General features: G+C 51.0%; 1 protein-coding gene across 1 annotated transcript in view; it reads right to left on the bottom strand.

Annotated features, from left to right (window-relative positions):
• CRISPLD2 (cysteine rich secretory protein LCCL domain containing 2) overlaps positions 1–18,040 on the bottom strand; it is an 89,593-nt gene that overhangs the window by 47,147 nt on the left and 24,406 nt on the right. Inside the window, exons 3-6 of the mRNA XM_016930296.4 lie at positions 16,502–16,620; positions 12,971–13,103; positions 11,800–11,915; positions 7,669–7,769 (exon numbers count right to left, since the gene is read on the bottom strand). Of these exons, the coding sequence (XP_016785785.3) occupies positions 7,669–7,769; positions 11,800–11,915; positions 12,971–13,103; positions 16,502–16,620 (469 nt within the window). The remainder of the gene's footprint in view (positions 1–7,668; positions 7,770–11,799; positions 11,916–12,970; positions 13,104–16,501; positions 16,621–18,040) is intronic.

Raw genomic sequence — 18,040 nt, 5'->3', positions numbered from 1 at the left:
TAATCCCAGCACTTTGGGAGGCCAAGGAGGGAGGATTGCTTGGGAGTTTGAGACCAGCCTGGGCAATATAGTGAGATCCCGTCTCTACAAAAAATTTTTTTAAAATTAACCATGGTGGCATGTGCCTATAGTCCCAGCTACTCGGGAGGCTGAGATGGGAGGATCCCTTGAGTCCGGGAGGTTGAGGCTGCAGTGAGCCAAGATTACGCCACTGCACTCCAGCCTGGGCAACAAAGGGAGGCCATGTCTCAAAAAAAAGGTGAACTAGGTAGAAAATCGCACCGCCCCAACAGCTCCAGTTCTGAGAGCTGTGGGAGTGGGGGTGAGAAACCTCTAGCACAGTCAGGGGAGTACCAGCAAGACACATGCATGAAGGGGAGGCCAGTGGGGGCAAGGACACAGGAGTAAAGGGTCAAACAGCCCGGGAGGACTGATCCTACCCAGCTGTCCACATTGCAGGTACTTCCCACTAGTGAGCTCATTTGGAATATCACGTTGTTTGCTTTTAGTTTCTTGTTCAAATGTCTGTTTTATGTTTTTAGAGTTGGGGTCTCGCTGTGTTGCCCAGGCTGGAGTGCAGTGGCGCCATCATGGCTTACTGCAGCCTCAAACTCCTGGACTCAAGCGATCTTCCCATCTAAGCCTCCCAGGCCACAGCCAGGACCACAGGTGCATGTGACCACACCTGGTTAATTTTCTATTTATTTTTTGTAGAGATGGGTTCTTGCTATGTTGTCCAGGCTGATCTAGAACTCCTGGCCTGTGACGGTTAATACTGAGTGTCAGCTTGACTGGATTGAAGAATGCAAAGTATTGATCCTGGGTGTGTCTGTGAAGGTGCTGCCAAAGGAGATTAACATTTGAGTCAGTGGCCTGGGTCTTGGTGGGCACCATGTAATCAGCTGCCATAGCAGCTAGGATATAAAGCAGGAAGAAAAATGTGAGAAGGCAAGACTGCCTTAGCCTCTCAACCTACATCTTTGTCCCATGCTGGATGCTTCCTACCCTCAAACATCAGACTTCAAGTTCTTTAGCTTTGGGACTCGGACTGGCTTCCTTGCTCCTCAGCTTGCAGACAGCCTATTGTGGGACCTTGTGATTGTGTGAGTTTAACACTCCTTAATAAACTCCCCTATATATATATATATATATCCTATTAGTTCTGTTCCTCTAGAGAACCCTGACAAATACAGATTTTGGTACCAGGAGTGGTTCTAGAGGAACAGAATATTAAGGATGGAGTTCTTTCATTGGTTTTAGGGTTTCTGGAGTTGGCTGCTTAATATGATTAGACCCCAAAATGCTAAGGACTCTACTTCTAATAGTATGGAGAACACTGGGAGTCCTTGGCATGAGCTATTTGGAGAGTTATGCAAAATAAATGCATTTGACACTCCTGATTCAGCGCTCCTGAGAGGGGAGTTCAGCGACTCTAGACTTAATACCTCTGACTATATGTGGAGAACCAAGGAACATAATGAAGCTGGTTGGTTGCTTCTAAGTTCACCGGACAAAGTGATGAAAGAAAATGTTGAACTCAGGGATTCTAACTTCCGGCTTCAGAAGCAGATACTGAGCCTCAAATCTGCTAAGATTATCATGAGTGAGTCTTATCTCCTGTAGAGAAAGAGCTGAAATTGTGGAAAAACAGACACAAGCTCTTCTCATGCAAGTGGCTTACCTGCAATGAAGGTGCATGCACAGACACCTCGCTAGGTGTCTACTTATTAAAGTGAGGGCATTGATTGGAAAAGAATGGGGATGTGTGGGAGGACCCTGCTGAAGCTAGGGACACTGAGCTTGTAAATGCTGATAAACCTTTTTTGCCAGAAGAAACAGGTTCCCCATCCCCAGTAGTGGTAACGTCTCCTCCCCGACCCATGCTGCGGTCAGCCTTTCCACCTTTGTCTGAGGGGATAAACCCTGCACTGCCTGAGGCAACAGTGATGGCCTCCCCTGAGGCAGCTGCCAGGCAAGATAATGTTGATTCTCCTCAGGAGCCAACCCCAACATCCCTGTTTGCTTCTAGACCTATAACTAGACTAAAGTCCTGGCGGGCCGATAGAGGTGAGGTTCGGAGTGTGACACATGCTACACTCGAAAAGAACTGCTTGAATTTTCTAATGTATATAAGCAGAAATCTGGAGAATAGTCATGGGAATGGATATTAAGGGTGTAGGATAATGGTGGAAGGAACATAGAGTTGAATCAGGCTGAATTTCTTGATTTGGGCCCACTAAATAGGGATTCTGCATTTAATTTAATGTTGCAGCTCAGGGAGTTAAAAAAGGTTCTTCACTGTTTTTATTTGCTTTATTTGCTGGGTTAGCTGAAACATGGATTAAAAGGTGGCCCACTGTGAGTGAACTGGAAATGCCTCATCTCCCTTGGTTTAATGTAGAGGAAGGGATCCAAAGGCTTAGGGAGATTGGGATGGTAGAGTGGATTAGTCATTTTGGACCTACTCATTCCAGCTGGGAGAATCCAGAAGATATACCCTTGACTAATGCTTTGTGAAATAGATTTGTAAAGGCAGCACCTGCATCTTTGTAATTGCTTTTTTCTGTATGTCAGATCTAACAGTGGGAACCACAGTCACTCAACTACAAAATTTAAATGCAATGGGAATGATTAGATCCCAAGGTGGCAGGGGCCAAGTGGCAGCACTCAACCATCAAAAGTAAGGTGGGCATAGCTACCGTAATGGACAGCAGAGGCAAAGCGGCAATCAGAATAGTCTGGCTCGTGTAGAGTCCTGTCAATGGCTAATTAATTGTGCTGCTCCTAGAGGTGAAATTGACAGGAAGCCTACTACATTCCCACTTAATTTACATAAGCAGAAAACTTCCAGATTGAGTGGACAAAAGACTAATTTGAATTATAAAAACAGAGAATCATGGTCCCTCCATCAATTTCCAGATTTGAGCCAGTTTACAGACCCAGAATCCCTTGAATGAAGGGGAGGCTAGGTCCCCTTGAGAAGGACCCCACTACGCTACTGACAATTTATGCTGTTCATCTTTCTCCCATACTTCCCTGGGGAGACCTCTGGCCTTGTACCAGGGAAACCGTGCACTGGGGAAAGGGAAATGATCAGACATTTTGGGGACTACTGGACACTGGCTCTGAGCAGGTGTTGACTCCAGGGGACCCAAAACATCACTGTGGTCTCCACTTAAAGTAGGGGCTTATGGAGGTCAGGTAATTAATGGAGTTTTAGCTCAGGTCTGGCTTACAGTGGGTCCCTAGACTCATCCTGTGGTCACTTCCCCAGTGTCAGAATGCATAATTGGCATAGACATACTTAGCAGCTGGCAGAACCCCCACTTTGGCTCCCTGATAGGTAAGGGAGGGCTATTATGGTGGGAAAGGCCAAACAGAAGCCATTAGAGCTGCCTCTACCTAGAAAAATAGTAAATCAAAAACAATATCGCATCCCTGGAGGGACTGCAGAGATTAGTGCCACCATCAATGACTTGAAAGAAGCAGGGGTGGTGATTCCCACATCCCCGTTCAACTCTCCCATTTGGCCTGTGCAGAAGATAGATGGATCTTGGAAAATGACAGTGGATTATCGTAAGCTTAACCAAGTGGTGACTCCAATTGCAGCTGCTGCACCAGATGTGGTTTCATTGCTTGAGCAAATTAACGCATCTCCTGGTACCTGGTATGCAGCCACTGACTTGGAAAATGACTTTTTCTCCATTCACGTCCATAAGACCCACCAGAAGTAATTTGCCTTCAGCTGAAAGGCCAGCAATGTATCTTTATTGTCCTAAGCTCAGGGGTATATCAACTCTCCAGCTTTGTGTCATAATCTGATTCAGAGAGAACTTGATTGCTTTCGCTTCTGCAAGATATCACACTGCTCCATTGCATTGAAGACATTTTGCTGATTGGATCCAGTGAGCAAGAAGTAGCAAACACGTTGGACTTATTGGTGAGACATTTGTGTGCCAGAGGATGGGAAATAAATTTGACTAAAATTCAGGAAACTTCTACCTTGGTAAAATTTATAGGGGTCTAGTGGTGTCAGGCCTGTTAAGGTATTCCTTCTAAGGTGAAGGAGAAGTTGCTGCATTTGGCCCCTCCTACAATCAAGAAAGAGGCACAATGCCTAGTGGGCCAATTAGGATTCTGGAGGCAACACATTCCTCATCTGGGTGCGTTACTCTGGCTCATTTATCAAGTGACCCAAAAGGCTGCCAGTTTTGAGTGGGGTCCAGAACAGGAGAAGGCTCTGCAACAGGTCCAGGCTGCTATGCAAGCTGCTCTACCACTTGGGCCATATGACCCAGCAGATCCAATGGTGCTTGAGGTGTCAGTGGCAGATAGGGATGCTGTCTGGAGCCTCTGGCAGGCTCCCATAGGTGAATCACAGCAGAGGCCTCTAGGATTTTGGAGTAAGGCCCTGCCATCTTCTGCAGATAACTACTTTCCTTTTGAGAGACAGCTCTTGGCCTGTTACTGGGCTTTGGTGGAAACTGAACGTTTGACTATGGGTCATCAAGTCACCATGTGACCTGAACTGCCCATCATGAACTGGGCGCTTTCTGACCCATCGAGCCATAAAGCGGGTCGTGCACAGCAGCATTCCATCATCAAATGGAAGTGGCATATATGTGATTGAGCTCAAGCAAGTCCTGAAAGCACAAGTTAGTTACATAAGGAAGTGGCTCAACTGCCCAGGGTCTCCACTGCTGCCACCCTGCCTTCTTTCCCCCAGCCTGCACCAATGGCCTCATGGGGAGTTCCCTATGATCAGTTGACAGATGAAAAAAGACTAGGGCCTGGTTCACAGATGATTCTGCATGATACGCAGGCACTACCTGATAGTGGACAGCTGCGGCAGTACAGCCCCTTTCTAGGACATGTTTGAGGGATGGCAGTGAAGGGAAATCTTCCCAGTGGGCAGGACTTCGAGCAGTGCACCTGGCTGTACACTTTGCATGGAAGGAGAAATGGCCAGATGTGCGATGATATACTGATTCATGGGCTGTAGCCAATGGTTTGGCTGGATGGTCAGGGACTTGGAAGAAGCATGATTGGGAAATTGGCGACAAAGAAATATGGGAAAGAGGGATGCGGATGGATCTCTCTGAGTGGTCAGGAACTGTGAAGATGTTTGTATCCCACCTGAATGCTCACCAAAAGGTGACCTCAGCAGAGGAGGATTTATTAGTCAAGTACATAGGATGACTCATTCTGTGGACACCACTCAATCTCTTTCCTCAGTCACCTCTGTCATCGCCCGATGGGCCCATGAACAAAGTAGCCATGTTGGCAGGAGTGGAGGTTATGCATGGGCTCAGCAACATGGACCTCCACCCACCAAGGCTGACCTGGCTACGGCCACTGCTGAGTGCCCAATTTGCCAGCAGCAAAGACCAACACTGAGCCCTCGATATGGCACCATTCCTCGGGGTGATCAGCCAGCTACCTGGTGGCAGGTTAATTATATTGGACCTCTTCCATCACAGAAAGTGCAGAGGTTTGTCCTCACTGGAACAGATGCTTACTCTGGATACAGGTTTGCCCATTTTGCGTGCAATGCTTCTGCCAAGACTACCATCCGTGGACTCACAGAATGCCATATCCACCGTCATAGTATTCCACACAGCGTGGCTTCTGACCAAGGCACTCAATTTATGGCTAAAAAAGTGTGGCAGTGGGCTCATGCTCATGGAATTCACTGGTTTTACCATGTTCCCCAACATTCTGAAGCAGCTGGATTGATAGAACCGTGGAATGGCCTTTTGAAGTCACAATTACAATGCCAACTAGGTGACAATACTTGGCAGGGCTGGGGCAAAGTTCTCCAGAAGGCCATGTATGCCCTCAATCAGCATCCAATATGTGGGATTGTTTCTCCCATAGCCAATATTCACGAGTTCAGGAATTAAGGGGTGGAAGTGGAAATGGCATCACTCACCCTCACCCCTAGTGACCCACTAGCAAAATTTTTGCTTCCTGTTCCTGTGACATTACATTCTGCTGGCCTAGAAGTCTTAGTTCCAGAGGGAGGAACGCTGCCACCAGGAGACCTAGCAGCAATCCCATTAAACTGGAAGTTAAGGTTGCCACCTGGACACTTTGGGCTCCTCCTACCCTTAAGTCAACAGGCTAAGAAGGGAGTTACAGTGTTGGCTGGGGTGAGTGACATGGATTATCAAGATGAAATCAGTCTACCACTCCACAGTGGAGGTAAGGAAGAGTATGCGTGGAATACAGGAGCTCCCTTAGGGCATCTCTTAGTATTACCATGCCCTGTGATTAAGGTCAATGTGAAACTACAACAGCCTAATCCAGGCAGGACTACAAATGGTCCAGACCCTTTAGGAATGAAGGTTTGGGTCACTCCACCAGGGAAAAAACCATGACCTGCTGAGGTGCTTGCTGAAGGCAAAGGGAATACAGAATGGGCAGTAGAAGAAGGTAGTCATCAATACCAGCTATAACCACGTGACCAGTTGCAGATATGAGGACTGTAATTGTTATGAGTATTTCCTCCTTCTTTTGTTAAAAACTTGTTTGTGCATATATACACTTGTGCTAAGAAAATATCTCCATGTTATTTCCTTTTTCCTTCATCATGGGACATAAGATTTATTAACTTCATATCAGCATTTAAGTATTGTTAACTTTATGTCATAGTATTTGAGTTGGGGATTGGTGAGTTTCCAGTTTTACGAAGGATGGTTGTATTGTGTTAGTGTAATTATGATCTTCTTATTGTATTTATTTGAAGATTATGTATGATCTCAGGAGATGTGTATGGGTTCAAGTTGACAAGGGGTGGACTTGTGATAGTTAATACTGAGTGTCAACTTGATTGGAGTGAAGGATGCAAAGCACTGATCCTGGGTGTGTCTGTGAGGGCGTTGCCAAAGGAGATTAACATTTGAGTCAGTGGGCTGGGAGAGGCAGACCCACCCTTAATCTGGGTGGGCACCAACTAATCAGCTGCCAGTGCAGCTAGGATATAAAGCAGGCAGAAAAATGTGAAAAGACTAGACTGACTTAGGTGGAGACTGGGAGCAGCCTCCATCTTTCTCCCGTGCTGGAGGCTTCCTGCCCTCAAACATCGGGCTTGAAGTTGTTCCACTTCCAGACTCGGACTGGCTTTCTTGTTCCTCAACTTGCAGATGGCGTATTGTGGGATCTTGTGATCACGTGAGTTTAATACTCCTTAATAAACTCATATATACATATTTATATATATCCTATTAGTTCTGTCCCTCTAGAGAACCCTAATACATGGCCTCATATGGTCCTCCTGCCTCAGCCTCCCAAAGTGCTGGGATTACAGGTGTGAGCCACGATGTGCGGCCCGTGGCCTATTTTATATGAAACTGTGAATGCTAACGAGGGTGAGCAGTGCGTCTGCATTTAATGCTGTATCCAGCATCCGCAGAGCCCAGCACGGGAGATGCCCATGGGAAGCCATGTCTCAGGGCAGTGGGGCTCTCCAGGGGCCTGGAAGCTGAGCCTAGACCCTGGAGATGAGGCTCACCTCATCACGGAGGCGGGAGGAACGTGCTGAGAGCGTCTTAAATAGGGCCGGGAGGGGTGACTGACTTCTTTAATTCCCCTGTTTCATGTAACGCTGTCGCATGACTCAGACTGAGGGCAAATTCACTGCAAAAGTGTTGGGAGTAAATTTCCTACCTCGGTAACACAAGTTGTTCCTGCAGCTGCCTCCATAGCTGGGCGGGCACTCAGAGCAGGGCCGGCCATTCTTGTAGGGGGCTTCTCCAATCCAGTTCCCCCTGAGGACAGACCCAAAAACAACCGTCAGAGGGAACCACGACGTGAGGCCTCGGGACTGATCCTCTTCCAAGGCCCACGTGAGTCCCTGAACACCGCCACTGACGGGTCAGGGGGGAAGGTTGTGTGCTGTGGGAAGTGGGAAAGATGGCTGTCCCAGGCCTCTCCCGTGCACAGAGAGTCTAGAGAGCTCCAGAATCCCAGCGATTCTGCAGAAGGGAGCTACAAGATGCCCTTCCACACAGTACCTTTGCCCTGGCTGGCTGTCGGCCCCATGGCCCCCCTTCCACCAACACAGCTCTGAACACTGTTAGGGCCCCTAGATCACAACACCTTAGCGCTGAAAAGCTGCCAGGACCCCCTTTTAAGCCATTTCTCAAATGTGTAAAGCCAGCCTGTCCCGGAGATGGCTTGCGTTTCCCAGTTTTCACCACACACCATCCCTGGTCTGTGCCTTCACTCCACTCCTCACCCCATCTCCCCAACACCCCAGGAGGGAAGAGCTGGAATTCAATACTTTTGCAGAGGAGGAAACTGTGGCACAGTGAGGTTAAGTGACTTGCCCCAGGTCACAGGGCAAGCAAGTGGCGGGGCTGGGATTTGAACACAGGCTGTCCGGCTCAGAGCCTTAGGCACACTCTAATCTAGGGGCTGGATCAAAGGTCCCTCTTGGGTCACAGTTGCCCTCTGCCTCCCTCCGGAGTTCCCAGGGGCAGGAAAACTGGAGGCCGCACCATAGGCTTTCTCCAGGGGCCAGGTAGAGGTGGTGAGCGGAATCCCCAGGCCCTTCCTGCGGCTCCTGGGCTGTGAAGAGCAGGCTCCCCGGGTTGGGCCCCAGGCTGCCAGCATGTGCCCTCGGCCAGCCTCCTCCAGCCCCAGCCTCGGTCTCCCTTTCTGTAAAATGGGGTCACGGCAGCAGGGCCGCTGTGAGACTGAGGGAGTGACCGTGGGGAAGCCCTTGGACCGGCACCTGACTCACGGGGAAGGCTGTGCTCTGAGCGTTGGGGAAATCCACAAGCTTGTGCGGGGAACGCTCTGATGCTTTCCAGGGAAGATGGGGAGGGGCCCTGCCAGTGCTGGCCAAAGACAAACGGCAGGAAACACGCTCTGGGTCTGATGGGCATCCGTCCTTACAAGAGTGGCCTAGAACTTCCCGCGGCCCCAGAAGCACCCTGGCCTCACCAAGGGGCCTGTGGGCAGGGGAGGGACAGTGGGCCGTGCAGTGTGGGGAGGACAGGGCTGGGCACTGTCTGACTGGGCACTGTTATGACGTGCACACAGCCTTTTCCACCCTCTCACATTCCGGAGGCAGAATGATCGTGTCCGTGCCATGCCACAAGACATCCCTGCTCAGAAACCGTCTGTTCAGATCCCCGGGGGTCTTCGGGATGACTCCCCCAAAAGGAACATCACCAAGGGACCGAGAGGGCCCAGAGCCCATCCTGTCTCTGGGTGAAGCCCAGTAGGTTTCTCAGATGATCGTGGCCCTGTCATGGGTACGTCCCACTGCCCCTGCCAAGTTTCCCCTTGTGTCTACGGTTCTATATTTCCTCAGACAAACCACACCACCGACGCTCCCAGCTCAACCCTAACACTCAGGGTTGGCATTGGTGGAAGGCTGGCTGGGCATCAGGTCCTGCAGACAAATAATCTCCTTAATATTTGAGACAGGGTCTTGCTCTGTCACCCAGGCTGGAGTGCAGTGGTGTGACCACAGCTCACTGCAGGCTCAACCTCCTGGGCTCAAACAATCCTCCCACCTCAGCCTCACAAGTAACTGGGAATACAGGCATGCACCACCACACCCAGCTAACTTTTTGTATTTTTCGTGGAGATGGGGTTTTGCCAGTTGCCAAGGCTGGTCTTGAACTCCTGGACTCAAGCGATTCTCCTGCCTCGGCCAAAGGAGGCTGGGATTACAGGCATGAGCCACCGCGCTGGCCAGTCTCCTTAATTTTTGAATAGCACCGTGAAGTACCTTCCCTCACACACAAGGCCCTCTGTGTACACACCCACCCCACCCCTTGTCGGGTTGGGAATCCCCCTCAAGGGATCTGACCCCCCCCACACCCAAACTCACCCTCCCAGCCACCCTCCTCACCCTGGTGCCTGGGACAGTGTCCTGCATAGCCCAGGGGCTCAAGCCCTCTCTCTAAGACAGAGGCCGTGGACAGCACGCAGTAATATGCAGCAGACAAAAGGAAAGAACCGGTGATCACGCAACACCACGGGGAGACCTCAGCAATGTGATGTTGAGCAAAACACCATTTGGGGGTACAGGGAGTGTGCTGTGTGGCCCCCTTCATGTGAGGTCCCACACCAGACACCACAGACCGATGGGAAAGATGCTAGAATGGTGGTCACTTTGTAGGGCACGAGAGAGCCTCTGGGGCATGGGAGACACTGTCCATCTCCATCTGGATGGTAGTTACACGGGTAGAGGGCTATTGCCGTGGACTTTCAGTATATGTCTCCCCAAATCCCAGTGTGGAAACCCTCACCCACAATGTGACTGTACTTGGAGACAGGGCCTTGACGAAACTAATTAAGGTTAAACGAGGTCAACAGGTGAAGTCCTGACCCAATAGGATTGATGTCCTCATCTCTCACCACCATGTAAGAAAGTGGCCGTTGGTGAGCCAGGAAGAGAGCTCCCACTGGAGCCCGATGCTGCCACCCCTTGATCTGCCACCCCTTGGTCCAGGGGACTTCTAGCCTCCAGAATGGTGAGACATAAAAGTCTGATGTGTAAGCTGCCCAGGCTGTGGCCTCTGTTGTTGCAGCCCCAACAGACTAATGCATGTGAGACTGTGTCGCACTGTATACTTAAGATGAGTATATTTTACCATATGGAGGTTATTCCTTCTTTTAAGGAAGCAGGGGGCAGCTACAGAAGGAAATAATTTCATTTCTGATAGGACCTTCTAGTGTCTATTTTTTATAGAGTCAAGTCAAATGATTCCTCATTCACCACCTGCCACTGGGCCAGGAATTCCACCACCTTGGACCAGTCTGCTGCTCTTGCATGGTGCCTGCGTCCCTCCCAGGCAATGACACACCCGCTGCGCTTATCCATGTGGGCTGCTGAGCCGCGCCACGCCACCGCAGGCACACCAGATGGTTTTGAGAGGGCTTCTATTTTTCCTCCCAACCTCAGCGATTCCCCCTTCATCCCACCTTTTCATAACTACTCCTGACCCAAAACAAATAAATGAGGTCATTCCCATTTCATTCAGTCACTGAGCAAACATGCCCCGGGGCCCACTCTACACAGGGCACGGGGCAAGAACGGCGGTGGCCAGCGGCCAGCATGCAAACCTCAGGCCATGAACTGGGGGAGTGACTCTCCAAGAATCAGCACATATTTGTCCCATGAGCAAATGAGTCAAGGGCTGGACACCACACTGATGAGCTGAGCATGCTATAGGCGGAGGAGGCACCATGATCAGGAGGCCGCATGTGGACCCTCTTTGGAGGGAAACAGAGAAGCTAGGCTTTGTGTGAACATGTGTTTTCTAGGGTGCTGTCTACTGCATGTTTTCAGAGAAAAATAATCATACTGCCAGGGCAGACCATGCTGGTTGCCCAGCCAGCAGCTACTCCCACTTCTGACTTTGTTCAGTTGGTCGCAGAGGATGTCTTGCAAAGCCAGTTGGGGCAATCTTTTTCCCCCTCATCTATGATTGGTCTAATTCTGGCAAAGAACATAAGGAGAAAGTATGCCAGTGTGCAAAAGACCTAAGGAGAGAGCCCTTTGACCATCCTTCCTTCTGCTTGGGGAGATGTGATGTTGGTGCTGTGCAGCCATCTTGGGACCATGAGGAGAGAATGGTATGGCAGGAAGACGGAAAGAACCCGAGTCCTTGTTGACACTGCTTAGCTATTAAGCTAACCCAGATGCACTAAACTCCAGATTCTTTGTTATGTGAGATATTAAAGACTTCGCTGCTCAAGCCAGTTTTCACTGGGTGCTCCCTGGCAAGCAAACACATCCCAACCCCCACCCCATACAACCGCATCAACTTGTCTTACTTTGGAGAATAATTGCAGACAAAGTAGACCGCGTTCTCCCAAACTTCTCCCCAGACAGTCATCTTCCGGCAGGTGTTCACAGCACAGCCGATCTTGTTGGTGGTGGCCCAAACTATCTGAAAAGATGACATTTGTGTGTCACAGCTCGAGGGATAAGGCACAAAAGGGTGATACCATTTGGCCTGGATGTATAAGGTGCTGGCACTAAAGAGGTACGCGGTGAAGGGTTGGGGAAGCAGACATTAGTCCCTAACCCATTGAAGATACATACATTTTCTTAAAAAGCAAAGCAAGTGGGCAGGTGCGGTGGCTCACGCCCGTCATCTCAGCATTTTGGGAGGCTGAGGTGGGCGGATCATGAGGTCAGGAGTTTGAGACCAGCCTGACCAACATGGTGAAACCCCGTCTCTACTAAAAAAACAAAAATTAGCCGGGCGTGGTGGCAGGCACCTGTAGTCCCACCTACTCAGGAGGCTGAGGCAGGAGAATCGCTTGAACCCAGGAGGCAGAGGTTGCGGTGAGCCAAGATCATGCCACTGCACTCCAGCCTGGGTGACAGAGGGAGACTCCGTTTCAAAAAAAAAAAAGCAAGCAAACAAACAGACTCCCACACAATGAAAATGCCCCACAATGTCAAATTGCCATAGAAGTTTTCTCGGTTGAGTGCAGTAGCTCACACCTGTAATCCCAACACTTTGGGAAGCTGAGCGGGGAGGATTGCATGAGCCCAGGAGTTTGCGACTAGCCTGGACAACATAGCCAGACCCATCTCTAAAAAAAAAAAAAAAAATACAAAAATTAGCCAGGCCTGGTAGTGCACAACTGTAGTCCCAGGTACTCAGGAGGCTGAGGTGGGAGGATTGCTTGAGCCCAGGAGTTTGGGGCTGCATTGAGCTAAGATCATGCCACTGCACTCCAGCCCAGGTAGCAGGGAGACACTGCCTCAAAGAAAAAAAAAAAAAAAGAGTTTGTAGTGCTCACTCAGTTTCTGACCTTGCTGGTAACAAACAGCTTCTTCTCCCAGCTGTACTCTGCATAGAACTGAATTTTTAAAAATGAAGGCAACAACAGCGCAGAGGCTTTACAGATTTGACAACAATCCCCCAGGGGCAGGGGGTGAATGACTGGGATTGGGGGGCAGGGCTGAGGTTGTGGCAAGTCTCCAAGTTACCTGTGTGTAGTGCGTGCACATGGGCCCCGAGCACCTCTCTGGACACCAGGGGTTGCACTCGCTCGGGTAGGGGTAGGTGTAGTCCTTCACCTCGTCATACCAGGACTGCACATGGAACCCGGGAGAGCGATACCTGCAGGGCAGAAACTGCTCACTCAGTCCCAGCCCCTCCCCTCACCCACCAGTGGAGACAGCAGCAGCCACGGGCAGGTGGGAGGGAGGGAGGCCGAGGAGGGTGAATAGCGGCCAATTCCAGGAGCAGCCACGGGCAGCCGGGAGGGAGCGAGGCCGAGGAGGGGGAATAGCCCCCAATTCCAGGAGCAGCCACGGGCAGCCAGGAGGGAGGGAGGCCGAGGAGGGGGAATAGCCCCCAATTCCAGGAGCAGCCACGGGCAGCCAGGAGGGAGGGAGGCCGAGGTGGGGGAATAGCCCTCAATTCCAGCAGCACCTGGTACAGGTGCTTAAAACCACTATCCTTGAGGAGCTCACCTGGGGTCTCTAGTAGGCTCCTCAGGTGGCTCATACACCACCTGCACGTGCAGGAATCTACACCTGGCTCTTAATGAGTCCTTTTTTATGTCAATTAGGTGTTTATTTTCAGGTACGTTGGAGAAAAACTACCCAGCCCATGAAGCCCGTATTTCACAGATATTGTTGTCTAAGACAAAACCTGATTAAGACGTGAGTGCACTTAAGGCCGAACATGGTGGCTCACGCGTCATCCCAGCACTTTGGGAGGCTGAGGCGGTAGGATCACCTAAGGTCAGGAGTTGGAGACCAGCCTGGCCGACATGGCGAAACCCCGTCTCTACTAAAAATACAAAAATTAGCCGGGCGAGGTGGTGCACGCCTGTAATCCGCAGCCACCAGCTGCACCTGTCCCTGGACATCCTCCATGGGGTCATCGCTTCATGCCCACCACTCCCTTGCTTCAGCCTTGGCTGCCAAGGTTGGCACCATTTTTTTTTTTAATAACTAGGGAGAAAACCAAACTGGAGGCAAGTCCACAGTCACACTGTCACCAGCAAGTATAAACAAAGTGGTTTCGATGAAGAGAAAATGCTCACGGGGGAAATGACCATTTTTAAGGGCCATGTGGTTGTCGAGGCAGTTAGAGGTCTTGTAACAATCACTGTCTGGAAGCGGAGCGCACGGCAGCGGGCAGCGGCATTTGCAGAAAGGCGTGCACACAGTGAGGAGGCAGGAGCAGAGGGCTGCTGGCCACTCATCCGCTTCCCTGCGGCTCAAGGTCACGCAGACTCAAGGCTGGCACTGGCACGGCTGTGGGGAAAGGAACCCGCGGCTGCCCCGGGGGGCCATGCAGAGTCAGGGGCTCTTTTGCAAAGCAAGTTAGCAAAATTCCTTAAGAAAGGGGGAAGTCTGTGTGCCCTTTGGCCCAGCAATCCTACTTCTCAGGAGTAATCCTAATGAAATCATTCAAGTGAGACAAAGACAAAAACAAAAAACAAAAATGAATCTGCAAGAGCCAACGGGTCAATTTTGGTCTGTCCACAGAGGGATCATTAGGGCATTTGCAGGGCGACATTCATGACAACTGTATCACTGAAAATTTCCTGATATTGTATGAAAAGGAAAAAAAAAAATTTCAAAGTGATCCAGGCTACAGTCTCAATGCTGTAAAACTACGTCGGCGCCCAGCCAGGTGCTGCAAAGGAGCTCAGAAAAATGAAAAGAGCTGAACCAGGCTAGTGGAATTACAGATCTCCCTGCTTTAGACACTTGACTTTCATGTTATTGTAAGATTTTTTTTTTTTTTTTTTTTGAGACGAAGTCTTGCACTGTCACCCAGGCTGGAGTACAATGGTGCAATCCTGGCTCACTGCAGCCTCCGCCTCCAGGGTTCAAGTGATTCTCCTGCCTCAGCCTCCCAAGTAGCTGGGATGACAGGCGCCTGCCACCACGCCTGGCTAATTTTTTGTATTTTTAGTAGAGACGGGGTTTCACTATGTTGGCCAGGATAGTCTTGAACTCCTGACCTTGTATTCTGCCCACCTTGGCCTCCCAAAGTGCTGGGATTACAGGCATGAGCCACCTTGCCCAGCCTGTAAGATAGTTTTTATAAAAAGCTAACTTCACCAAAGAAAAAACTATGGTGTGGATTTGCCTCTGTGAAGTCACCGCGGTCGATCCACCATGACACCTGCCCAGGTTTGTCCTGAAAACCCACGGATGCAGAGGAAGGTGTGGCTGCCCGTGGCCCAGTGAAACCCAAGCTAGGAAATCCCTCCATGGGAAGTGAAAGCAAATCCTCACCTACATTTTAAGAGGCTGTCTAAAGCCCAGTCCAACTTTTCAATAATTAGGGCAAAATGGATGTCAATCCAGGTCCTGGATGGGTCTGAGGATGTGAATTCTGGCCTTGGTCATGGCACGGTCACAGGTTGGTCGTTAAGTCTTATGTGGTCTTAGTTGTTATCCTGGGCGTGGTCAAAAGACATTTTTCCACTTTCTCCAATGAAACCAGCCGTCAGCCCCCAGGAGGGGACTTCTGGGTTCTTTGGGAGCACGGATACATGGTCCAGCTTACTCTGGGGAAGTCCAGTCGGCTGCATTTAACAGACAACCGTCAATGCCTCCTATGGGAGAGGGGACAAATCACTCCCAGACAGGGAAGGAGAGGGGACAGAACACTGCCAGACAGGGAAGCCTCGGGGGTCTGGAGAAGTTAGTGAGCTTCCCAACGGCTGGATGACGCGGGGAAGGCAATAGGCATCTTCCCAACAGGGTGGAACCTGGCTCAGCCTTAAACAGTGAGCAGAACCAGACAGAAATGACCCACCATGAACAGAGCAGTTCACCCCACAGGAACGGGGACTCAAGAACCCTGCACAGGAGATGGAATGGAAACCCCAAACTACAGGCCAGGCGCGGTGGCTCATGCCTGTAATCCCCGCACTTGAGGAGGCCAACGTGGGTGGATCACTTGAGGCCAGGAGTTCGAGACCACCCTGGCCAATATGGTGAAACCCTGTCTCTACCAAAAAATACAAAAATTAGCCAGGCGTGGTGGCACATGCCTATAGTCCCAGCTACTTGGGAGGCTGAGGCTCGAGAATCACTTGAACCCAGGAGGCAGAGGTTGCAGTGAGCCGAGGTTGAGCCACTGCACTCCATCCTGGATGACAGAGTAAGACCCTGTCAAGAAAAGAAGGAAGGGGAGGGGAGGGGAGGGGAGGGGAGGGAAGGGAAGGGAAGGGAAGGGAAGGAGGGAGGAAGGGAGGGAGGAAGGAAGGAAGGAAGGAAAGGAAGAAGGAAAGGAAGAAGGAATACCCAAACTACAAACTTTAATCGATCATCAGTGTCTGGGGTCAGCCAACCAAGCTTGAAAACATTTTGTCAGTCACTCAGGAGTGTTCCTGGATGCCAAGCCTCAGTTTCCCAGAATATCGATGGGACGGGTGGTCTCTCTCACTCTCTTTGCAGGCTAAACTTGATAATGGGCACAAGTGCTGAGCCCGGCACACGGCAGTGGGGGCCTGCGGCAGCCGGAGAGGAACTTGTGGCTCTTACCTGCCCCAGTGAGCGCCCAGGTTCTGCCCGATGGACACCAGCAGACTGGTGGGCCCGTGCTCCCAGATGCACTGACTGGCCCACGCCGCAGCAGACTTCTCCAGTTCGTCATCCCAGGTCTGCAGGGGAAGGAGAAACGGGCACCAGGAGGTGAGGGTGAGGGAGGGGCGTAAGAACCATAAGTACGGCAACGCCCCAGCCTGGGCTCCCGTAGAGCCTACAGCCAATGCTCTGTTGCTGTATTGCTGGGTTCCTAAATCAGCCAGGGGGCGTGGCAGGCCAGACGTGCCGGCTCCAAGCCTGTCTTCAGGCCTCCTGCTGGGCCTCTAACTTGCCAGAGGTCCTGGGCAGGTGCCTTCTCTCTGGGCCTCAGTGTCTGTGAAACAGGAGTGGCCATGCTGAGTGACCTCTGAGGGTAACACGGCATGCTGTGTGGAAGACAAGGGAAGGTCAGCAGCCATCTCTAGGGACGGTCTTGGCCTGGAAGCCTGTCCCGATGACCCCGGTCTCCTCTCCTTATGCATGTTCCAGGCACACCAGGCTTCCTCTCCTTAGTACGCATGTTCCAGGCACACCAGGCTTCCTCTCCTTACTACGCATGTTCCAGGCACACCAGGCCTTGGGCTTTACCCCAACCTTTTCATTGCATTCTAACAGGGGGCTCTGAAGCAGGCCCTTAACTCCATTTCACAGGCAAGCAAACCAAGGCTTGAAGAAGCAATGCCATTTTCCCTGGGTCCCACAGCCAGTCACAGAACCAGGATCTGAACCCAGGTCTTCAGGACCTTGGACCCTGAGCTGTCTCCATGTACGCAGTTATGTGTGGACCACAGCAGGTAATAATCAGATGCTATTCCTAGGCCAGGGGCTAGAAATCAATTATCCGTGTGGCGTTGGATTGGCGCTCTGAATGCTGGTCCTGGAATCGCAGTGTGAACCTAGGCACGCAGTTACCCTCTCTGAGCCTCATGTCCTCATCTGTAATGTGGGTATGTCCACGGCCCTCACTGTGAGCAGTAATGGGGAGGGGAAGCCTACGAGATGCCCAGCCCAGGGCCTGGCTGCAGTCAGGGAGGATTTATCCAGGTCAGCCACACGCAGGCCTGCAAAGAAAAGCAGACGAGGGCCCCTGCAGGGGATTTTAGACTCTCACTGGCCACCCGCGGGGCAACGCAGCAAGAAGGGCCCTGAGATGAATGGGTGCCGCATTTCAGTTGGAAGATAGAAAGTGCCGGAGATGGGCCCGGCGCAGTGGCTCACGCCTGTAATCCCAGCACTTTGCGAGGCTGAGGCGGGCAGATCACTTGAGGTCAGGAGTTGGAGACCAGCCTGCCCAACATGGTGAAACCCCGTCTCTACTAAAGATAAAAAAATTAGCCGGGCCTGGACAAAGTAAGACTCTGTCTCAAAAAAAAAGAAAGAAAAGAAAAGAAAAGAAAGTGCCAGAGATGGATGGCGGGGATGGTTGCACAACAGTGTGAATGCACCTAATGCCACAGAACTGCACACTTAAAAATGGTTACAGTGGTCAATTTTATA

Source organism: Pan troglodytes, chromosome 18, assembly GCF_028858775.2.
Source record: "Pan troglodytes isolate AG18354 chromosome 18, NHGRI_mPanTro3-v2.0_pri, whole genome shotgun sequence".
Taxonomy (NCBI): Eukaryota; Metazoa; Chordata; class Mammalia; order Primates; family Hominidae; genus Pan; species Pan troglodytes.
The sequence above is the reverse complement of the archived record's forward strand: the minus strand, read 5'-3'. Positions and strand labels throughout refer to the sequence as shown.